The sequence below is a fragment of the Strix aluco genome, chromosome 1, assembly GCF_031877795.1.
Source record: "Strix aluco isolate bStrAlu1 chromosome 1, bStrAlu1.hap1, whole genome shotgun sequence".
NCBI lineage: Eukaryota > Metazoa > Chordata > Aves > Strigiformes > Strigidae > Strix > Strix aluco.
This window is the reverse complement of record NC_133931.1, coordinates 43,893,444-43,919,061: the sequence shown is the minus strand read 5'-3', so window position 1 is coordinate 43,919,061 and position 25,618 is coordinate 43,893,444. Positions and strand designations below refer to the sequence as shown.

The window sequence follows — 25,618 nt, the reverse complement described above, 5'->3', positions numbered from 1 at the left end:
AGTACTGCTTTTGATGCTGATTCCTTAGGCAATATCATGAAAAAGCTCATTATGTTCAAATAGTAAAAAATACTCTGAATTCAGGGGTCCAAGTACATGGCTATAACAAAGTTCAAACGACATGGAGTAACTATGTCTATCAGAGCTATTTCAGTCTTAAGACTATACTAAACAGACACCAGTGCAGGGAACAAGAACACTATGTTAAAACATTATTTTATTTTTTAATGCTGCATGGAGGGGTCAAGAAGAAAACACCACTTCAGTCAATCATAGGATTGACTAAAACATTCCTAAAATGCATCACTACAACACTTCAAAATGCAAGGGTGTGCAGCAAGAAAATGAAGTGGTGAAGCTGTTTGCTTCCTTTGGAGTATCTATGTAGCTTAAAAGTAGTTAATTAAAAACTACACAGATGCATCTTTCTCATCTTTCTGTCACTAGTGAAATACATCTTCAAGTGATTTGGCTTGTTCTTCCTACCATCTCCATAGACAACATTTCTGGGTAGACATCCTCAGGCTACTTTAGAAGGATCAAGACTGATCTATTTCACATAACTGGTATGCCTGTGTGCCGAAAAGAATTAAGCAGCAATCTGCTAAATGAATAAAGTCTAAAAACTGAATTCTGTCAGGCATATAAATAAAGGCCTGCAATTCAACACATGTTTTAACACTTCTCAGTAAAGTTGCCAGCTCCAGCACTGAAAATGAAGCCTACCTAACAACAGGCTTGCTTTTGTCATTGATTTTTCACAGATCCACTGAAGGGTAATTGGCAGACACCCAATGGTTCACAGAGCATAAAAATTAATTTCATTTGCCTTGTAGAGCTATGTCCATCTTACTCAGCTATACCACCATACCTAGAACACCAACAGCTTCACCGTACCACTGGAATGTGGACCTCAAGAAGCACCACTACCACTAGACAAACCCAGGCTAATTCTCAGTTTGCTGTTATATTGAAGAGTAACTAAAGGCATCTTCACCTCCTAATTTGTCAAGAAATTCACAGGCCCACCTGTGATTTTTATCTTTGGCTGGGTGCTTTAACAGAATGCTTACATGAATTATTTCCTTCAGTCATTGAAATTAAAAGTTAAGGTGATTCTTCTGATTATAATTACTTCTGATTAGTACATTTCAACCAAAATTGTTAGAAGCAGCGAAGTATGTTTTATTTAAAATGGAAAGTGTTTCCCATCAATATCAAGACTTCGTCTTTGCATCCTACTATCATAATTCTGCTCATCTGAATGAAAAAAAATCCAGGGAAGGTCTGTTTGCCTTAAGCGGTCTTTAGACTTACCTCTAAAGAACAAAAGTTCTCAGGCAATGCAGGGTTCTTTCCATTCTCTACAACCCTGTGGTAAAAGGAAACAAGTCAAAGTCCTCTATTGCCATGTGTCTGAAATCCTGTAAAAAGGATTCCCTATAGGTTTCAGTCACCCTAAAAATCAAGCCAAAGATCCCTGAAAGTGAAATTACACACGCCTATACACCACAACAGCAGATAAACACTTCCACAAAAGGTAACCATTATCTTGATTACCAAAAATTAGTAACCAAGACCATTATCTCTAATTCATACACCTCCAACTAAAACATCAGTAAAGCTACTAGATTAACCAGTTCAAGATTTCAGCTTTTAAAACCTGTAATTGGAACAGTTAACTTCACTGTAAGGGAGACTTTGATATTTCATGGCAATCTCTCTCCTTTCATTAGACAGCTGATTATTCCATTCTATTTTAATATTGGTCATTTTCGCTGACTGCATCCTTTGGACATTTGTCCACACAGTTCACGACTTATTACATACTTAAGAAGTATTTATTTCATCGGCATAAGTTATTCTGTAAATCATAGCTTAATGATTTTTTCTTCAGTACTGTTTTCACTAGCTCTTTGCTCTGACATTAAAAGCAGGTTTGGACAAGTCAGGTGACAGAATTTACTGCCAAAAAAAAAAAAAATAACACTGAGAAGCTGACACCACAGCCAGGGAATCAAACCATGGTACAAATGAAGTAACTTCAACTAGTTTCCAAGCCACCCAAGTTGTCTTCTCTTGGTGAATTTTCTAAAAGCTTGATCTAACAGTTCTAGTTACAAAGGCCAACCAAAACAAATGCTGTATCTTTTAATATACCTTAGGGTAAACTAAAGCCTACTCCATTTTAACACCACCCAGCTCAATTACTTTAAAAAATAAGACTGATGGCTAATCCGAGTTACAAAGAAGTCTGGACAGCCATGGAAGTGGTACAAGTGTGCCTGGCTATTAGACTAATAATTTAGCCAAAAATGATGAATAGCATTAACTTAGCTACACAATTGTGACAAACATTACCACACCTTAAAGAACATTAAAATTTTAAAGTAACTTTTCCAGAGGGTATCAAAGCAGCTTTCTAGTAGAAGTGAAAGAGCATTTCTCTAAATAGTAGATATGTATCTTTCAGGAAGCATGCCTATACTTCTTGGCTTATGAAGCGTTTGAAACTAAACCAAGAATGATCTAGGTACTGCGAGTATAGCCATGGCTTTAGGCAATCAAATGAAATGACCACATTTTCTCATCCTCACTCCCATTTCTGAAAGACAAACTGACTGGAATTGACAGTTTGATGACAGTATCACATGAAATGTGAAACATACCCACTAACAAAAAGTCCAAGTTTCCAATATCCTCCTTCTGGGACAAATAACACAGGAACTTCAGTTAGATCACAAAAAAAAAAATAATCCTTTCCTAAAGGCTAAACTACCAGAAATTATTTTAAGCAGTAGTGTTAAAAGACCGCAAGACTAGACAAGATTCACACAATGTAGTTTATTGCACAATGCACTGTGTCAAGAACAGCTTGTCTTCTAAGCTGGTCTGTATGTAACTTTTTGCAAACACTCTGTGCACCTCATTGTCCACATACTTCAGCTCAAGGCCAAAACTGCTTAACTGGAAGAGAGGTGGGAAACCAGGCTGATTGTAAAAAGGCAAGCTGTAACCCTTCAGGCACAGATATCTCAAAGGTAAGTTTTTAGTCAAAGAGAAACCAGGATACTAAAGACATAAAATGAAAACAGGCTTAGAAAGTTGCTTTGATTTAAAAGCCAGACAGCAGATGCAACAAACACTGACCAAAAAGGATCTGATAGAAAAAGTTTAGAAAACAAAAGATACTGTGCTACGTATGACAAAACCTATGCCAAGAATTTCAGTTTAATTGGTAAAGGAACAAGTTAAGGTAACAGACATAGCTTCTTTAAAGCTTCTAATCTTTATACTGTGAATTCTACATAATGAGATCTCAGGTAATCAACAGTAACTTAAGACAATCTGCATAGATGTTAAAATCACGAAACCAAAAACAAAGCACAAATTGAAGTATCTTGATATAATAATCACAGTACTGTGGAAAACCAAATAGGAGGTAATAAGTTTCCCACAGGAATGATTTTTGGTTAGGTGGTACTGAAATCTAAAAAGGCTACATATAAGCTAATGAAATTAGTTTCAATTGGGGAAAAAAGAAAATGGCTGCTTTTACATATACCTACACCCTATACATATATGGACAAAAGGCTATAAGAACGCCAGGGCCTCCACTGTGAACTAAAAGATGACTTTTATTTATAACAACTAAGGATATCTGAAGATTATGGCAAAAAAGAAAATGCAGGGAGCTAAAGTAGAATTTAAATCAATAATGGTCAATTTTAGGCCAAAAACAATGGAGAGGAAATAAAGGCATGGATTAATAAAAATACTTGTTATTGTGAAAAAAAAGTTAAAGACCCTATACCAGTGTATACAAAGTATAGATCAGAAAAATATAGATGGGACGTATCTGTCCACCTCTCTCCACAAATAAGGTTCAGTATAAGGTAAGGTTAAAAAAACACCCACCTTTCATACAGTTCTACAGCATAGTTGCCAAGTAGTATACAGTTCAAGTCAGAGATGCTAAAAAACTTGATTAAATTCAACAGTTTTCAGGCAGGCTTAAAATGAGGGAGAAAAAAGATAGAAATAAGCCCCCCCCACCCTGAAATATTCATAATCTTCCACACGAGTTTGTCTATTACTAAAGTAGATGTAGAGCATGAAGTACAAGTGATGACCAAGAGCTCTTGTACAATAAGTTAGCTGGCATCTTCTAAGCAATTTTTGCTATTTCATATGCTGTTTCATATTAGGTCTGATTTTAAAATCATACTGTATATCCTCTGGGCAGAATAGATACCAAATTAAACAGAAACTGGTAGCTATCAAATATTCTCCCCTATTTTTACATAGTTATACATCACTTATTGTTGACAAGAATAGGGAAGACTTTCTATCATGAGCAATGATTTAGATTTTAACTTTTATTTTCCTAATACAAAACATTTTTATCATGTATTACTACATGTATTAATAGTAACATTAATTATTTGAATGTTATTAGTTGAATTACCCTAAATAATTACAACAGGCAAAAACTCTCCATTAAGTACTGCCACTCTGCTTTTCTGGTAAAGCAGGTTACTGTATCTCCAACAAAGAGACAAAAAGTTTGGATCATTACAAGACAGATTTTTCATGGCCATTTTGCAGGAATTTTCTCATGTAGTATTCTCAGTGTGGCTTTGGATGCATCAATCTCATAACTACAGAGGTTCAGAGCCTTTCTAGTTCTCCTGAGATCTTAATCAATTTTGAGAAGGGTTAATATCTCATGTTCCCTCTTCCTCCCAGCCAAGAGACTTATGGTGAACCTTGAAGAAGATTTATGTTCTAACCACATTCCCAGTCCTCCCTCAGTTTATTCTGAATTACTGCTCAATATGCTTCAAGGAGGCATCACAAAAAACTGCTTTAGTACAATACTGCAATGCTCCTTTATACAGTTTTCACACCTTGGTACATCTGAAGTCATGATAGCCTATTTACTAATCTTCCACCACACATGATGCTTTTGTTGTTCCCCTGAGCTCCCAGAGTAGTACCCAATGCATTTTTACAGACTGAAACAGAACCTTTGGTTTTTAAAGATCTAAAACCTTGGATAAAATTAACTGTGGGTGTAAAGGTGTATCAGATTTAGGAGTATTCCTACCTATTTAATTTTTATAAAAATATCTATGTTTTTCACAAAATATTCTATCATTTTAGCCCTTTTACAAGCAGGAAAGAACTGGAAGAAGTAGGGAACAGAGAATAATCTTTTTCAAGATAAATCTGCAGGCTAAAAATAAAACCTCCATTCTACTTAGATCCATGTTTAAAGACCTTTAAATACGAAATTCCTCCCCCCATCCCGTAATAATATTAATAGGCGCCATCAAGTATGGAAAGCTTTATTTTCTTCTTGCAAATCACCTCAGGATCACTCTCTAAACTTTTCAGTCTAGCTAAATATTATAGCTCCAGTTGGCCAATAAAAGCTGTACTCTACACAGAGTATTTCTGAAATATGGGCTTCCCTTACAGAAGACTTGCCACCAGAATGAGCCAGTAAAGATCCAAATAATTAAAAGCAGAAACACTGCAATAAATTTGCTTGCTCTGCATATTAATACACCTTTCAGAATCAAGGGGGAAGAGAAGGTATGACTAACAATTCTTTTCAACTCTAAGTAGGATTATTTTTTATAAAACTCCTGGTATATAAAAAGTTCACTCCCAAGTAATTAAATCTGTTCTATCAGTGTATATTAACTTCACCAGACCAAAACCAAAATTGAGAATCTTTAAGACCACAAAATCAGGGATAGAATGAAGAAGATAAAATATCAACAGTGAGAAAAGTGAGACTGGGTACCACCACCTTTCACTTCCATTACCTTACGTAAAACACAAACACGAATACTGTAGTAATTACTACAGTCCCCCTTTCATACCAAATCAATGTTAAGCATCTAACAGATATCAGTCTTGCTGACTTTTCTAACATTCTCTTAACACCTCACAAAGAATGGTTTTAAAGCACTTTCAGTTTCAGCCGCTAAAACCAGAATCCTCACACTCTTCAAGGAGCACAAATTAAAACCTCCCACTCCTAGCTGAATTCACATTGATATCCACTCTTTTCCATATGACAGTCATACAATTCAAAGATCCCTAATAACTAAAGGTCCTATTTACTAAGTCAGCATTAACTGTCAGCAGGTGGTAGAGAGAGGAAGAGAGTCTACTGGACTCAGTCCTTGACTTAAATCAGACAGCATGTCACAGTCAGATTATTCAGGCTAACTTCCCCCACTCCTGACAGGTCAGGAGGCCAAGGGGAAAAACAAAAAAAACACCTTGTACTTTATATTAGACTTCATTTTTCTCTGAATTCAGCTGTACAGTATTAAAAACCAGCCACTTCAAGTGCTAAATATTCTTTTGGTCTGCATTAAAATTGTCACCGAAACTAAGAATCTTTTATAACAAGACAACATGATACAAACATACATTACTATCAATTTTGTGTTAAGTGCTACACACAACCGTTCCCAGCCATTGGAAGTTTAAATAATCTTTAGAGACATGAAAAATATTTAACGCATTTAAATGTAAAATTTGAAAAAGAAAAATGAGGGAGGTATTTCCTAACATGAAGAAATCAGTCCAGCTACTGAATGCATTGTGTCACTCTCTTGAACACACAGACATTCCTACTGTATGCACACTTGATATCTTACTGACCACGTTGCAGGGAACTAGTTCCTCCTATCAAAATAATACAGAAGTAATCACATTGGAATTCTGACAAGTCTGCTTTCTATGCAAGTAAAAGCCAATACTCAAAGACCTGAATTTTAGAAAAAGGAAGCTTAGTTTTATTATTTCCTCACCAAGGAAATAGACATGTAAGATGAAACAGAAGGTTGGCAAGGTGCTTTTAAATATTACACTGCTAATTTTCTACGAGGGTTAACAATGTTTCCAAAGTTAACTTTTCTGTTTTCAGGTTCAGGCAGACTGAAAACACTGAAAATAAGGCAGAGCATTAAGGCATGGGTCCAAAACAACCAGACTGCTTTTATTTTGCAAATGCTGTAAATATACATATCCATAAAGCTGTATTACAACATGCTTTTGAAAGAGGCTTTGAACATGCTGAAGAAGCAAGCACATTTCAATACCTACCTTGAAACTTCAGGACAAAGACTCTGAAGAATACATCATCATTAATATGTCATTCTTACTGTCTTTTGAACAAACTATTTCATAATTTATATCAAGCTTCCCCTATGACATACAAAAAAGTTATTTTCCTTTGGTGAACAAGTACAATAAGAATTTACTTACCACAGCAAGTTGTGTCCGTGACGCTACCGTATGAAACACTGCAGGCATCATGAGAGATTCTTCTACTTTCAATTCCATCTCATTCTCTGCTGAAAATGTGGTTTTGGGGATAGCTGGTGGACGTTCACACAAGATCATTTCTTTGTTGAATAAAAAAATTGGGTTGGTATCCTACACTCAAAAAGAAAATTAAAACAAACACTGAGTAAAGGCAACAACACACTGTTGCTCAATCATCAATTATTTCATCATGTGGGTAAGAGGTCCTAAGAACATGTTAAAATCTACCTGTATAAGCTGAATACATAAACATCTTTTTCTCAAACTGAGGAAATCCAGAAAACAGTACACTACAAAAAAATTACTTTAAAGCCCCTTAGTAAAACATCTTTTCTTCCCCTATAAATGACAGTTTAGACTAAGAATGCAGTATGCACTTACTGTTCCAGCACTGTAACTACACACTCTTCTGTCTGGTGCCATGCACTCTCCTCCATTGACAACCAGGACTTGGTGCTGAATGGCAATCTTATACTTTGTTTGAATTGCATGTTTCAGATCAGCCACACTAGAAAAAAAAAAAATGGGAAGACAACACTATTAGCATATTTGTGTCTCTAATTTTATGTATTCCTATAATAGACAGATGACTTGTCCATGTCAAAAGAGAACTTTTTTCAAAGAACTATTACTTTTAGAATAAAAAATACAGAATACACAATAACATATTTCAAAGTTTTGTAAGTGCTGTAATGTGTTGCATTTTGGATATCCTAATAAGCTATCAGCTAAAAGACAGCCTCTGCATTACTGACAAGTCATCAGCAATCTTCTTCCAAGAAGATCTGATAGCATGCTGAAATTCTGGATTAAGTCACATCAAGCATTTAGGATAAAAACTGTGAGAGTCATATCGTGTTCTTTGAACATATACTTTATTAACAAACAGCTAACTTACTGAAACCCTAGAAGATGACAAGACTATTAATGCTTCATTATGCGTAATGTAAACAGTTTCACCTAATCAACTATGATTTACTGTACATGAAATGCAGTATCACACTTAACATCAGGAAATTAAACAATCCATATATATGCAACATATTCATATAAGCATTACAGACACTTTTAATGCAGAAACAGTATATCAATAACCCATCCCTGTTTTCATTCACTGTACTCGTACCTTTGAATCTGGGTGATGATATCTTTACATTACTGCTTATTTTAGACAGTTCTAGACTTCATCTTGAAGACACAGTCAAACAGTGAACTAAACAAGAATTTACTAGTATGATAAAGTAACTGACCCAAACTATAACACACTGGGGTAGTACCTGTGCAAAGATATTAAAAAGGTTCAGAGTATCAACTGAATAACCAGTCAGCATCAATGGTTTGATATAACTGGCAGGAAGCATAACAATGTTACTGGCTACACCATACTTGAAGAATGAAGATCAGTCACCTGTTCACTACAAACATCTCATGAGCACAAGCTTGCACTTACTAGCTGCATTACAGTAAGCATTCTCCATGGTCTTTGGGAAGATAGCTTGGCCTGTCCGTGTACAAGATGACAGGCAAAGAACCCAAGAAAGTTAGTCTTGCTATAAAGAGCAAGTCTATAATACACAGATATACAAAATAAGAAGTTAAACTGTTGAACTGAAGAGTCTTGGATTTTGTGTGGTTCAGCCACTGGAAAACTTCTTTCTCAAAAAACTATCCAACCAAGCAAAAAGTCAGCCTATACCAGACTATTAGGTGCCTGGTCTGGCAGTTCAGATGCTATACCTCACACTCACATGATTTAAGAACAAAATGTCTCGATGTACCAAACAGCATACAGGGCTGCTGACAAATCTGCAGGTGACCCAGTAGGTCCAGAATGGCCGAGATGAAACACTATTTCATGCTAATAATACCCTGAGTGTCAGCGGAGCTTTGCAGAAGAGCATATAAAAATACCCAGTGTAGACAGTCTTAGGGCTCTTCCACCCCAAACAATTTTCGAAATCCAAATTCGAGTCATGAAAATTACAGACAGGAATTCAGAAGAAAGGAAACAATGGATTTGAGCACAAAATCCATGGTAGAAGTCTTTCAGGCACAATTACTTGCAACTCATTCATCACTGATAAAATATGGGGACAGCAGATAAGCTTGGTTCTTCCTAGCTCCAAGGTATATGGCCTATCATGATATTATACACATTTTACTTATCAGTCCCACATGAGAATAAGGAAAAAGGATACAATACATCCAGTACATCTAGACCTTTCTAAAAGCATCTTTACATTTGCAAGATGCTTTTAATGTGCAGTGAAAAAATACAAATAGCAAAGCTGTTGGGACTTAACTGTAACACTGCCCATGTTTACGGGCAGGTGGGCATTCAGAAGTTCATGTTTTACATATAAAATCCTGTAAAGCATTTTGAAGCCTTACAAGATAGGACAGAACCAACTTTTACCCATCATGGACACAAGACAAAAACCTCTATGCCAGTTCTTTAGCATTCAATATAAAAATATCACAGAGCACACATTTTTTTCAGGATGAGTATATACTGACAGGAGAAAGAAGAATCTGCAGAATTTCTTCCTATGATGCCAGTCAGTAAAAAATAAACTTTTTGCAGAGGAATCCTAAATAAAAACACCATCCAATAAAAGATCACAGGAGGTCAGGAGTCATTCTGACTTTTTCCAAAAAGCACCAAGCGTAACACCAGACTCAGCTAAGAGGAGGTCATCCTCTCTCACTGCCCCAGAAGGTAAATAACCTCTCCACTCTTTCACAGGACCTCAAACACACACAGTCACCTGCAAGGCACTGAAAACACTAATCCAGATTTAAAAAAAAAAAAAAAAACAACTCACTCAAATACATGAAAACCTAGAGAGTAACTCCATGGACATACTAAAAACCAACTGAGTATCATCTCTCCAGAACTCAATACACAAAAAGTACTTACATCTTTTTAAAGTTTAAAAAACAAACAATACAGAATTAAATTACTTTCTTACTTTTGTACAGCAAGTTCTGTATCAAAGGTAAGGGTAGTTCCAGTGTTGACCAGAAATACATATAGCTTCATGATGATTTCTTTAGGTCTCTGAAGTTTGTAACGTCCACTGCTAAAATCATTTAGAAACTGAAAAAAAAAGTGTTAGTTTCAAATGAAAGACAAATACATGCTTTTTAAAAAATACTTTTAGATACACAGTGGGTGAATACATCAGCTCTCACATTCCACAGTTCTTTAACCATTACTAAACATACAGATGCTCCTCTGACCAGCAACATGGGCAAGATAAGCCTCTGCCTTTGCAGATGATTAGGAGAACATGGAAATATACATTGAGAACTGAAGAAAAAAAAAAGATTACTTCAGCTGCAGAGGCCACCATCTTAGATCATTACCTGGCTTTTCTCAACCATGAAATGCATTTTTGAAGCCCCAGATACAGTTATTTCCAGACATCTTTTCTAGATTTTACAAACAGCAGCATGATTTATGCTGTAAGCATTCACTCCTCAACTTACACCTGCAAAGTCTATCTGCTCACTACTACCCCTATCCATAGTTTTTTCCACTGAGACATATGGAAGCATTAGCAAAACATAAGAAAATAGCTAAGATAATGTAGATTTTCTTTTTGTATCTCTCCATAGTTAAGTAATAGTTTTAAAAAATACTTTCCTCTGTTTTCAGCACTAGCTAAATCTGTAGCTACTTTCTTCACCCATAACAGCAAATATGGAGTAATCAAGAAAGTGCAGCCCAACACATTGGAGCCATTTTCAGTCCTGTGCCCTGCAAGCATCTGGATGAGTGACTATAAGCACATGCTTTTCCAGTGTACGTAACAGATGAAAAACATTGAACTGCTTTGTAAAACACTGAGATTTAATCTGAGATTTTATAATTGAGATACTCCATACTTCTGGGACTTTTTCTCTTCTCCACAGGACCTCAGAAGTTTATGAAAAGTTAACCTGTAAAAGTTTTAGTCACTAAGCAATATTCTTCTACCATTATAAAAATGACTTTTTGGATTAAATTCACAGGAAATGGAAGAAGTCCCTGTTTCCTTGAAATATGAACAGGACACACACAAGGTCTATACAGCTAACTGTACTCTTCTAAAATGAGTCTGAATTTGCATTTATCTCTTTGCCTACATAGAGAAAAACTGACAAACCATAGAGAAAAATAACAAAACCAACATTAAAATGGGGAGGGGGGGGACAGATTTTACCAGTGTAATAATTCCATAAAGTCAAAAGAGCTTTCTTTCAAGACAGTGGCTTTTTACACACTTTTTAAGCATTAATTGTAGTACATAAACGAGTTAAAACATGCATTTTAACAACAAGGCTTCAGAAACAGAGCCATATCAAATAAAAAAGACCTAGTTAAATAATTTGATCTGAATTGAGTTTTATTGTCCTTACACTTGAACTCTACTGTACTCAGTGGCATCAATTCCAATTTATATTGGAAAAAGAAGAATATAAACAAAGTTATTAGATAGACAAAAACTGCTGAACACCAAGAAGTCGCTAGAAATAATTTGTTACTAAATTCTTTGGCCTAGGTTTCAGAATTAATCGGTCTCACATACAAAAAGACTTCTTTTCACAAACGGTGTATTTGTGACTGTGGTCCAGGTAGAATTAAAAACAAATGTTAAATAACACAACACTTAAAGGAAAAACCATGGAGCACCCACCAAAAAAAGTTCTTTTCCACCTAACCTGAGTACAAAGCTTGTATAGTATCATGTTTATATGAAAACTACTCTTTCCAAACTGAAGTGATATTTAAGAGAGAATCTGTCTGGAAACCTCATACAGTGAAATTTTAATCAAATATTTATGCCTCCATACCTTAACACTAAGTATTTAAAACATAAAAAGAAAAAAATATTATCAAGATCAAAAATATTTATGACAGCATCTGCCACACATGCATCAGCAATCTCAAACTTTCAAACTTTTTAGCTTCAAGGAAAGAAAGAATTACCTTCAGGCACTACACAAAGCTAACACCTTCAAATTCAAGAGGAGAATAAATGCGCACATTCGCTTTACTTGATTTTTGGCAATAGAGTAGCATGGCTGTTCAAAGCCAGAGAAGATCTGCAAAGAAAAGAATGAAATTACAGGTATTATTAAAATGTCGGGATTTTACAGTCATCATTGCATCTAACCCAGAAATCAGTATATGTCAATGTCAGAAAGAATAATTATGTGGTAGTATTTTTTTATTTTAATTAACAGCGCTACCCAGTTACAAGTCTGCTCAAAACTGCTACATACCTGAATATTTTTGCCTGTAAGTTTGGTTTAAAATAACTGCTAGTGATATTCTTCAGTATTTACAAGGCAAATCTAGTTCACTTAAAAGAACTGCCTGTATTTCCATTAACTGGAAGTATTTTTCAAAACTAGTGCAGAATGCCAGTACGATGATACTAAGAGCAACAGAGAAAGCCATAACAAAATGCAATTTATCTAAGAAAATCCAGTGTAAAAAGGCACACATGCTACTGCTGTTGCATGAACAGTCTTAGGCTACAGCTGTATCCAACAGATTCCTTCTGGAATCAGCATCACCTTCCTTACCTGAAACAAGGTAACCTTATTTGTTAAGCCATTCACCTACTTTCAAAACTTCTGTTAGATTTTTTTTTTTTAGTTTTATTTTTAAATAAACTGAAGATGTTACCCTTCCTAGCTCCTTGTCACCAACATCCTTGCCAGGGGCTTCCTCTCCCAGAACTGCTGTTTAAACTACAATGGAAACTACAACAATGAAAATGAGCAAGATCAGCAGAAGTGATTTTTTTAGACTACCTTAGTTTATTTTAACTGTTGTCAGTTAAGTAGCAGTACCAAAGGAGAAGGAAACCTTGGCAAGAAAGGCGGTGACAAGCAGTTGGGCTCAGGGCAGTCAGACAAGTGCACTATCAAACCCCGAACTGCAAATAAACATTATTTCTATCATGTTAATGCCCTAGCAAGCTTTCTGAGAAGATGATCAGGCACTATAAAGGGTGATAATCCATTACTAAAAATAGGTTTGCTGAAGCCTAAAAGCTGTTAGAACGTGTAAATCATTTTATACAACTCGTGCTACTAACAGTAAATCAAAAACATTTCACCCCAAATTTGAAAACCTTGTAATAAAGGAAAAAAATACACAAGTAGTACATGTATTTTATGTGCATGGAACAGATAGCACTTTGTTAGGCTGTTATTTGAGCCATTATCTTCTTCCCTCCTGTCCACTCCCTCTTTACTCCTATGCAAAATGCACATACACCACCTTGTCAGAAACAAAGGTGCAATAGAAGGCAAAAAAGCAATGTGTTTAAGTACCACCACTGGAAAATCAGTAACTGAAGTGTCCTCTTCCAGTTTAGCTATCAGCAGTCAGTAGTTGTACTTCAGCAAAATAAATTTATGAATACCTGCTTTAGATCTAAGTAATGCACATTAACATGCATAACAAGAAACTACTGAAACACTTCTGCCACAAAGTACTATCACAACACCATAATCTCTATTCTTCTAATTCTTTTGTAACCATTAAGAAGTCAAAAACCAAGTGTTGTTTCTTCCACCCAACGTTTCACCAAACAATCCTGGGGGAACACAACTACACAAACACAGGCAGGACAAATTTGTATTAGGTTACTCTTGAAAGAAAAAAAAAGAGTAGAATTCACCCACTCCCAAGGTTGCCACAAATTTCAGTGAGTGCTTCAGGAACAGAGGAATTGCACGAAGGAAGGTTTCAGAGAATTCGTGCTTTTAACAGCAAGCTCTCCTGCAGATTCACTGCTGCCCAATAAAGGCAGGCTGCAGCCCTCCCTTCAGCAGGAACTGTTGAGTGCCTCCCTCCAGCTGCCCATTTTCACAACACTGAAAGAAACTGAATTTTGAGAGCTCTCCCTAGTCTTGCTTATCCAGACAATATTTGGCTGAGTATGGCCAACAAAGTCCAAGATTAAAGGGGTAGATGCATGAAAACCGGTCACTGTTAGACTAAGTCTGTTTTCCTTCAAAAGTTAGGTTACAACAATTACAAAATTTGACTGCTGAAGACAGAGCTGCTAACTATGTAGGCAGGCAACTGTATCAAAGTGGCTAATTCACCCAGATTATTTGTTTGAACTGTGTGCCCCGCAGCATTAGATTTGTGCTATCATATAAACTAGACCCTTCAAATTATAGGATGGAAGCTTGTATGATCAAGAGCCATGAATTACCAGTAACACCATTAAAAAAATAGCTGAAAATTTGAGAAGGATATTTCTGTAGCAGCTGCCAGAGCAGACATGAATATAAGAAATAGAATGAGATTACAATAATGAAAGTAAGAATAGCACAAAGTAGAAAAAGCTTCCAGATTTAATTCAGAAGATGTATATTTTGTTACATTAGCTAACAAAACACCAAAACCAGCCATGAGTATGTTATGCTGGTTATACCATTTATCTCACTGCTCTATATTGTGTTTACATTGCAATGCAATTACTACATCTGCTTCACTTCATGTAAGTATTGCAAGCTTCTCCTATCCAATATAAACTCAACCACCGAGTACTTTTCAAGTCTGCGTTGATCAACACTTTCACTGCGTGCTGTTTCAAAGTTTTGAAATGTATCTTATTTAATTCAGAACATGCTCACTATTACATCTGTAAAAGGAAATGAATGTCTGTTTACAGACCTTTTTTAATTACAGTACAGGCATCATAGGTTTCACAGCACTCCACAAATAATCCTACGGCTATATTAATCATCCATTTCTGTCATTAAGTGCAGAATCCCTGCTCTGTTATCCAAGTCTGTTCCATTGTTTCATGATACAATTCCTTCCAACTTCAGACTCAACACTGAAATATGGCATTCAGGATAGGACAAAGATAACAATCAACATTTAGGCTGTTTGAGCTTAAAGCGGCATTATCAACTTCTCTTTAAAGTCATTAAGTTTCCTCTATAATATCCCAATATTTAAGTTCATGCACACATTTTGACATCTCATTTCCCATACCTCCTTTATAAACTGGACTGAAAACTAAACTTAATCAAAAATATTAATATATTTTTCTTTAGCACCCTGGAATTTAAATTGAATTATGTCAAAGTCAAGCCACGGCTTTCCTTTAAACCCAATGATGGTTTAAAATTCCATCTTCTACGACAGCAACACAGCAGCAGTATAAGGTACCTTGCTTTTTGTGCCTGGGGAAGTATTGCTTCGCATCTGTACAGTAAGCACCATACTTACCAATGCTTCATATCCCAGGTCATAAAAGACCAAGAGGCCCAAACTCTTTCCCCCCATGTACATCTCCAGGTTGGAAGGGGCTCAACTCTGAAAGCAGACAGAACTAAGCTTCATTACCTAAGGCAGGACTCTCACTGTTCACTCAGAAGCCTGCAATTCCACATTACTAATTATTAGACATTAATATAGCTCTGTATGAACATCATCTGTATGCTGCTAATAAAGGAAGTTTCTCTTTTACTGCAGACCAGCTGAGGCGATACTGCAGGTAACAGATAGTGCTTCCGATATGAGTCATAAATATTATCCCTGATTACAAGGGTCAGATGTCTCACAGGACATCACTGCAGAATTCCTGCCTGTCAAAAGGGCAAATTATCTGAGGCAAAGGCTGACAAGTCTGTCACGTGCTTAAAAGACTCAACTGCTATTCCTCATTGACTGAATATCTTATCTGAAGAACATCTCCCCTCAAGGAGAATATACCTTTATTACCTCTGGAGAGCCAACTTTGGGGCACATTAGCATCTTACTAAGCTGTGCTTCATTTCCATACAGCAAATCTGAAGGTTTGCCTTCAAGATGCTGCAATTTCTATGATTCCACCTTTCTCTCCTCTCCTTTTAGAGCAGGATTTCCTGTTTCACTTTCTCTTAGGCAACTCTGTAACAGACAAAGGTACAAAACTAACACAAAATGTTCCTTCCAATTCATTTTGTTTTCTTCTACAAAACTGTCTTCTACCTCTATTTCCTTTGTTTTTTCAGGTGCCCTTCTCAAAAAGTGCTCTCTTGCTCCAACTTGCACACCTCAACTCATAAGCAAAGGATTTTACAGCGCATAAATCCTAGTATCAAAGGGAAAAAAAAAACCTAGCGATTGAAGCTGAATTTAAGAAAACAAACACCTTTCTTCATATTAGTTGTAAGATCACCTCTAAAAGCAGACTTCAAGGAGCTTTGTTCAATACTGCAACCAATGCATCTAAGCAGGAGTATCTTAATTTTGCGGAAGACTACTACCACCATCAGAACAGATAGAACAACCTCATTATGAGCGCACAAATTCTTTACTAATGCTTTTGGCAGCAGAAATGGCTTAGTTTCTAAAACACAATGCAAATGCATACCCTCATCCGGACAAGCAAGTGTTGAACGAAAACATGCTTTAAAATGCACTTAAACTTCAACTAAAACTTAAAAAAAATCCTAAACTATGTGATGAATAAATAGTAGGGCTTCTCCTATCCCAGTTGAAGAGAATAATTTTAGTCCCTGCTCCTTCAAAATAAATTTAACCAGAAGACAACATCTAATCACTGATATGTATTATTCCAGGTGGAGATCCTATCTCCCATTACCACCTTATATCAAAGCCCATAAACCTCATGTCCAAGCTACACTGTAGTCTTAAAGAAAGTCTGTCAATCCTTGACATCTGTAAAGTGCCATCTGGAGCTCTATTTATACTGTGTTGAGATGTGCATCAGGCACAGAGGCGGTTACTTAATTACAGCATTTCCAACAGTCACTGTGTTGTTAACAGCTCTCAAACTCAGCTGCTGGTCAGTAAAGCAAGTCTTTTCCACTTAACACAAGAACCAAGCTGCAATTCTGCAGAGCAACCAGGAAACATGCCTAAGCCCCTACTTCCCTATTCACTGAAGAGGAATTTCAAAACTCACAGTAATACATAGTATAAGAGGTGGGGGTTTTCTCCCTCTTTAAGATGAACCATTTTACACAATACCAACATAAAAGTTACATATGACCACCATATGCAGAGTTGCTCCTGCAAAGCTCCTCATTCAGCAAAGTAGGTGCAGCTATATGTTCACAGATTCTCAACAACATCAACAGTGGAACAGCAGGAGATCAAAAGCAACTGCATCTGGGCAGGTAAGAAAACACTGTGCATTAAAGAGTAGCTTTGAAATTGGTGTGGCTCTAAACGATGCAACTTCTTACAAGTTCAGACACAACTTATATAGTGAAATCTAGGAAAGGAATAGTTTCAAACATGTTTATGAGGCAACAAGCACATTATTAGGCATTGTGTCATGATTCCATAAGTATGTAATCACAAAGCATCAGATCTGAGGGTTAGCATCTATTTTCACTGCTCTCTTCACGATTTGAGGAGTTGCCAAAACACAAATCCATATAATGGATCAGACAAAAGTTTTTCTGCTCCAACAGTAAAAAAAAAAAAAAAAAAAAAGGAAAAACAACTAAAACAACCACCTTACCACATTTTTCAAAATCCCGCATCTCTTACCTGACAGAAAGAGAAACTTGTGTGCCTCAGTTAACAGGTACAAGTCAGAAAAAACAAGGGTTTCTGACATTCTTATTGCTAGGAAACAGCCCACAGCCTGTAGAAGTACCCTTTTTCTTTCTTTCTTTGTTTTTAATTGATGGAAACAGTCTTTCCAGCTGTCTTGGTTTTTGACAAAGTTAACTGAAGGTTTTGTCAGCTTTTTTTTTTTAATGTATAATTTTGCCATTTCAAAAGCATTTGTAGACTACAAGTCTCCCTCCAATTACAGAGATTAATACACTCACTTTGCAAAGAACGGTGCTCTTGGGTATGTGGAGCTTCAGGTGGTTTTATTCAAGTTACTAACTGACTCCATACTGGTGGGAAGGTTCTCCCTGTAGACATACACTCTTTATAAATAATTAGCATGTAAAAACTTACAGTGTTTGCAAACAATTCTGCAAGAAACAGCCAACAAAAAAATCCTTTATTTCTTACATCAAACTCAGACAAGACGGCACCAATGCTTCTTTCACTAACACTCTCTCTCTGGTTAACCAAGACCACAATCACATAAGTCTGGTGCTCTTCATATAACCAGTATTCCTTTCCTCAGCCAGTTGTTCTTCTGCTCCTCTCCCTTCATCAACTTTCAGTGGTGCAACTTTCCATACTTCATAGAAGTAAACTGGATTACTTTGCTGTAACAAGCTAGAAACAGCATACTTCCCCAGATTACTGCTACGTCAAATTAGTTCCATGATCCAGTTCACTACACAGCTCCACAAAATTACATTACAACTAAGGCTGGAAAGAAGCTGATGAATACAGGGGGTACCAAACACCAGCACCATCATCCAGAAAGTGAGAATTTCCAGGAGGCAACATTCACATTCCTAACTGCCCATGCCATACTTATAAATGGTAACCTATTAAAAAAATGTCAGTATCCTCTAAAAGAGCAGGCTAAGATAACTCAAAAATGGGCAATTACTACAGATGTCATTGAAGCCAGAGCTTCTCAAAATGTAGACTATGAGGCCACTTCTCCTGCCTTTCCCTCTCCTGATAGACCATCATAATGCTACAAGGGGTTTTTTTTCCTCTTACGTGGATAGTACAAGGTACCTCGGCCAGACCTACTTTAAAGGATAAAAGTGCAGAAAGTAAAACGGATTAAATGGCATTTATTTCACTACATATGGAAAAGAAAGTAAAAGATTGACAGTAATTAAATCTAAGACAAGATCCTTGTGATTTAGTCTGATTGCCTGCATAAAAGTCACAGGTTCTTCCTTAATTAATTTCTATTCGTAAGCAATCATGTTTTAGAATAACATTAAAGTTTTCCAGCAATACGGAAATCCACCACCATCTTGGTAAACTGTTCAAGTGATTAGCAACTTTCAAACTTGTTTCAAATTCTTCTTATTCACATAAATTTAGCATTTGAACTTTCATGATTTAAAGATGTAATTTCTCATTTTTAAATTCCTTAAAGTTCATATCACCTATGAACCTCTGCTTATTTATCAACATTCTTTTGTCCAGTGGTATCTGAAACAGACAAGTAAGGGACCATCAGTGACATGCAGAGTCAACATAACCCCCAACCTCCCTATGAATACATATTCAAAAATAATGTCTAGATTTTTGGCAAATCAGCTTATTACTCTTATCTGCATGTTACACAGTTACAAGCCACCTTCGGATCTCTACTGGCATCAATCTGAAAGAATATAACAGCATTGAGAAATGAGAAAAGCTGCAGGATGGGTTTGAAGAATCTTAAATTTTATCATCTCAAGAAGATGTTCAGGAATTTTCAACTGCCCTTTTTTACCTTTCTGGGATAAATCTTTGGTAGTTTAAAACAGCTAACAAAGTACATTAATAAATTCCTTTATGGAATACTAACAGCTTAAGAACTACAGAACCTCACAAGAAAAACCCCAAAAACCACAACCCACAACTGTTGAGATACTACAACCGTACTCCTGCCTTACTGAACCATGGTTGTGCTGTTTGCAGCAATAACATGCATGTGAAATTGTTCTTCTGTTACATTTGCTTTTTGAAATATATAGGTATTTTCTCTCTCTGAGTCTTTCACATAATATAAGTAAAGGAAAGTTTACACATTACACCCCCTCTTATCGTTCAGACAGAACTGAGAATTGAGTCATATTTTCATTTTTTGTTTAAAGAACTGTTTGCTGGGTTTGAATCAAGTCTCTTTCAATCAGTAGACAACAAAAGTATTTGTAAAGAATATTTTTAATTACAATAGACAAATAAGTCATCTTGAGTTTACTAGCAGAATACCTGCAATATAGCATAGGCATATGTTAGAAGAGAGCTGCTAGTCCAGTTACACAATATATTCTTATATAAGAATCTCCACTTCATCTGAATTTAATAAAAATACACACTCTGGAGGATGGAAGGAAAACTGTATAAATAAAAGCACCATTTTGTCAGTATGAACTGCCTATTCTAGGCACAACTACACTAAATAAAGGTCAAATATCCACACTTCTGACACACCAGCAAAGCTACTTGACATCAACAAACCCAAACCAAAATCTGAGATAAACACTGACATTTAGAGTCCCTGCAATATAAGGAAAACACCGTCATTCAAATAATAAAGAGCAAAAATTGCTGCAGCCCTATCTACAAAATACGTAATGAACAAAAGAGCGTATTTTACAGAACGTAGCATGAACATATTCAAACAAACAAAAAAGTGGCAGATAAGTCAGTTATAAAAGAGAACACTAAATCAAAATAAAGTTTGGGAATTCAGGAGCAGCTACCTCAAACGTTCAGAAATCAGATCTCAGCAAAGTGCCATTCTTAACAGAATTTATATTTTGGCTTTGCTAAGAGTGGTCTGATTTTGGAATCCATGACAGAAGTAAAACTCTCCCTTTAATTAGTTCTTCAATGCTGCTTTCTACCTCTAAAATACACATTGTTTTCAATCTGTTCAAACTGAAAGCAGCATACTGGCCTTTCAAACACATCTTCAAGAATAATAACGAAGATTGATGTATTGTGTTTCTATCACACAGACACTAGTTTCCCTTAATTCCTCCAAATAAAAAGAATAGACAATTGAAATATTGAACACACTATTTAACCACCACCAAAACTTTCCTACTCTCCTGAAAAGGCAAAAACCCTATTTCAAAAATAAGTCTTAGGAGATAAGAAAACATGAGGTATTTAATAATTAAAAAAAAAGAAAAGTATGTTCTGAAGTCAGAGACCCATTAGAACATTCCTTAAGCAGAGCTGCGCTCAAATATTTGCACACCATTCTTCTTATTGGACCTATGGCATTACACAGCAATACAGATGCAGGACATTTGGAATCCAACTAGTCAACAAAACAGTTTTACATTTTACTTTCAATCAACAGGTAAGCAGTACAGGTCAGAGAGGAATTAATATATCACTGAAGTCATTTCACACAGAAAGCAGGCTACTAGATTCTACAGCAGCTAAATTTCTAGATGCACAAACTACTAGAGATTTATATATAGCACACTGTAATCATTTCACCTTCACATAATAAAGACAGCAGGCCCAACTGCAAAATCTGTTCCTAAAAGAAACTGTCAACATCTTGGATGAACATAAAAAGCTATGCTGAATTGTTGCTTGAGCTGGTAGTTTGAGCTCAGAACCCTACTGGAACCACTGCAAACCTGAGCAACAAAGGAAAATACACACCTGGACAGACAAGCAAGAATTGCCCTGACGTTCCAGGTGGTTCTCCTGACCAGCTAACAGTAGCCTCCCCAATCTGAACCTCCAAATGAAAATTTTGTATCAACAACTTTGTTTTGATATTTCTATCAACAAATGCCAACAATTGAGATTTAGATGTTATTCATGTATTAATAACAACTTAGTTATCTCAAATCCCATTAGAAAACACATCACCAAAGTATCTCCACTTCCAACCCTGCTTACAAATGGGGATAGGAAGTGCTGACACATGGCTACGATGTCTTCCAACTTCTCTTTCAACTGAACTCTAAATTAAAAGTGGATCTGCAGTATGAATTAACTCACAAATAGACAAGTGACTTTCACAGTAACCACAGAATGCTAATTAGCTCACAAAAGTCATTGTTAGCAGTTTCTCTACCACCATTAATCATGCTGCAGGGTTTTACAACAAAGGATTCACGTAAGGATCTTTCAACTTGTACGCTGAAATCATTACTCTGAAATCAGCTACAAAATAGATACTTTGTAATTCTAGCAATTAGATTAGTAATTTACATATTAGTGATAGGTTTTTTGCCTGCTTGGTATCAGTGCATTCAGTGATGTCCTGCAGTATAATACAATATTATGATGTCAGTTGGATTCTTGTAATCAAGTGTTTGCTACTCCGCAATACAGATTATCAACTTTGCATCAGAATGCTAACTATTAGCAGAATCCTTGAAAGTAGTAGGGTATTAAATTTTTTTTTTCTTTTTCTTCTTCAGAAACTCCTCATATAATGTCATTGAGCTGTGGACCAAAATCAGGATCGTAACTTTCTTGTGCAATACCCATGTGCAGAAGGAGACACATGACTGCTTGGACAGTATCCAAGTGACTCTAAAGTAGCTCGTGTGACAGCTGGGTACACACGCTATAGTTTGTCATTTTGACTTGCTTCACTTTACTACAATAAGCAAATGAATCCAACCTGTGCCATGAAAGTCTCAAGACTCTCACACCATGATGACACAGATGAGGACACAGTCTTCCACAGAAACTAACTGCTAGCTTAAAACCAAATAAAGACTTCAGAACACACTGATAACAACCTACCCTACAGGATAACACATAGAAAAATTCTTTCAAACGATCCTACTGTACCTGCCGTTCTCTTATCGAAAGGAACAAATCAACATGTGCTACTCCTGTCCCCCCACATACGTTCACCTCCTACTTAACCAGAATAACTGGGAACCTCAGAAAGGTACTAATAGTTTAGAAATTATGCTTTCCACTTCAACTTTTGCAACACTGTGTAACCTTAGCTGTGTTCAGACAACATACAGGAACAAACAATATTTTAAACAGACGCCACAAAAGACCTCAAAATAACCCTTGCCCTCTTTCCCAGTCAGAGTGCAAGTCTGCTGCATACACTTCTAATTATAAATATAGTAACAGGACATGGGGAGAGCGCCAGCCCCTTGAATATGATCTCAGAGACTACTAACCCAAATCTGTGCTGAGCACAAGGCTAGATCAACACAATGTAGCATAAGATAGGTTTGCTTTTTTTTTTTAAAAGTCTACAAAACATACAGCTACTTGTACAAGTGTACAACAATAATATACTTTGAAAGTGCAATTAGGTCCATCTTACACTAATCCATTATCCCAGAAGATCCAATTTGTATTTCCAGCTCTATAACTGGCACAGCTGAAGTCCCTTACCTCACATTCTCCAGTAAGTTGTTTTCTTTACTACTCCCAAGATACTAAAACCATTTTGAGTTCCAGACAGCACTTAGAATAAGTACAAATCCATCCTCTGTAAACTTTCATTTAAACTAAACTTAATGATGCTGAAATATTGAATTTCTTTCTGGTTAATATTTGCGTCTTCACACTAAAGTTTAAGTTAGAACACTAGGTAACAGTACAGTCTTTTCTTCATGTGCTTCATCTTCTGAAAACTTCCCAAGGTACTGGATATTAAACATCCTTAAGGTTCACAACTTAAATATACCATAACAGTGCACAAGTTTTCTTTATTGTTATTAATTATTTATAGTCTCTGGTATTCCTCACAGTACTTCCCAGCTGTAATGAAGTTCAACTGTAAGAAGCATGTTTATCAACCCTCATTATTTCTCCAGCACCAGTGACGTTATCTTTTTACCATGCAGTCAACCAAACACCTTCAGAAGTGCAAGTTCTTCCATAAAGCCAATGGTGTGAACTACTTCTAACTCACATTTACAGGACTGGCAGAAAAAAATATTCAACCTCCTCATTCTCTCCCATAAAAAAATAAAGGCGAAAGCTTTAAATACCAACCACTGAGAATGGCTCATGGCCAGAACATACCACTTAATTACTTCAGACAAAAAGCAAATGACACAGTAAAAAAAGTTATGGCTATAAGAGGACTAAACTAACATTTCTGGCTTTGTTCTGAGTATCTCAGGTTCCGACATAATAATTTTTTTTTCCACCTCTAGATGAAGTTAAGTAAGAAACATGAGTGTTACAACGATCGGTTCATCTAATTTTCCCAGCATTTATATCAGCATGTCTACCTCTGGATCACTGTCAGCCGGAACTTTGGGGGGCACCGAGAAAAAAACGCCAGCACGGATCAAGGAAACGACCCGAAAGCCTACTAGAAAGCAATAACGAGACACCGACGGGAAAATCCAACACACGACATATGTTTCCTCGGGAGCAGAAACAAGTAAACAACCGAGGGAAAGGCAGAACAACGTTTGTAAACACAACGCTTGGGCACGGCGCTCGTCCGACCGCCGCCGGCGAGCACGGAGGCGCAGCCGGGCTGAGTCATTCCTTGTAGTAACTTCACCGCGAATCCCTCGCTCTGGCAGCGGAGCGCCGAATATGGACGGAGCACCCCGGCCCGCCCGGCCCTGCCCCGCCACCGCCGTCCCCCCGCCCCCCGCGGGACACGCCGCCACCACAGGACCGGAGCCAGCAGCGGGACCCCGGTCCTCCCCGACCCCCTCCCCACCCTCCCCCAGCCTCCCAGCGCTTTGTCGCCCACCCCACAGGTGCAGCCCTGCGTCCAGAGCCGGGACGGCCGCCCCGTGCCAAGGCCGCCCTGCCGGTAACGGGGTGCCCACCCTCCCGCTGGTTGGGAGCGGCCAAGACGAGGAGCGAGGCGGCAGTGGGGGTGGCTGGGGGGCTACCCCGCGCCTCCACCGGCGGCACTCACCCGAGGGTCCCGCGGCAGCGCCGCGCATCCTGCGGCGGTGGCGGCGCGTCCCTCCTCCCGCGCGACCGGGCCCGGCGGCTTGGCGGGGCCACGCACTGCCCCGGCGGTCACCGCGCCCAGGCGGGCAGAGGCGGCGGCGGGCGGGCTAGCGGGCGGGCAGGGAAGGCGGTGCAGCGCCAGCGGGCCAGGCCGGGCCGGGCCGGAGAGCGGGGGACCGGGGAGTTCTGGCGCAGCCGCCGCCGCCGCCGCCGCTGTTTGTTATTGTCGTCAGCCGCTTCCGGCGGAGGGCATGCCGGGAGAGGGCGGCCCGCAGCAGGAACCGCGGGCCGGAAGCGGCGGTGGCGGCGGCGGCGCGCGCGCGGGGAAGGGTGGGGGGGGCCGGAAGTGGCGCCCTCGCGCTCACCCCGGGAGACCCCGGAGACCGTTGAAGCGCAGGGAGGGAGAGGCTGTGATCGGCGGCCGTTAACCGGCCCGGCCCACGGGGATTACCCCAGGCCTCCCCGGCTCGGGGCCACAGGCCGCCTAGGCCTTACCCCAGCGCCAGTAAGGAGGCGGGCAGCACCCCTCCTCCACGTTTAACAGGCGTTAAATCCATCCCTCCCCCGGCGGCTCCTGGTGTACTCACCGCCCAGGCCGGGCTCTTCTCACTGCCTCACCGCAAGGGCTGCAGGGAAGGACGGGCCCATGTGGGGGGGTCACGGAGCTTTTGGCGTGAAGCAGGCCATAAGCTGTAGGGTAGGACCCGGCCTCTCCCTCCTCTCCCGAGAAAACGAAAGTGAACCTCAGACACGTCA

The 25,618-nt window shown here is 38.1% G+C and overlaps 1 protein-coding gene across 7 annotated transcripts in view; it reads right to left on the bottom strand.

Moving 5' to 3' along the window:
- The window catches only part of RB1CC1 (RB1 inducible coiled-coil 1), a 77,836-nt gene extending 52,758 nt beyond the window's left edge, over positions 1-25,078 (bottom strand). For 3 of the 7 annotated variants that reach the window (XR_012622563.1, XR_012622564.1, XM_074819251.1), the window contains exons 1-5: positions 24,825-25,076; positions 12,329-12,444; positions 10,326-10,453; positions 7,735-7,861; positions 7,294-7,464 (exon numbers count right to left, since the gene is read on the bottom strand). Coding sequence is in view for 4 of the 7 variants with exons in the window: in XM_074819251.1 (XP_074675352.1) it covers positions 7,294-7,464; positions 7,735-7,861; positions 10,326-10,396 (369 nt within the window). In the remaining 3 variants the exon portion in view is untranslated. Of the gene's footprint in view, positions 1-1,317; positions 1,373-7,293; positions 7,465-7,734; positions 7,862-10,325; positions 10,454-12,328; positions 12,445-15,607; positions 15,695-24,824 lie in introns of those variants that run through there. The other 4 variants (XM_074819260.1, XM_074819296.1, XM_074819269.1 and 1 more) reach the window with 4 other exon arrangements.
- Positions 25,079-25,618: the final 540 nt, after the last annotated feature.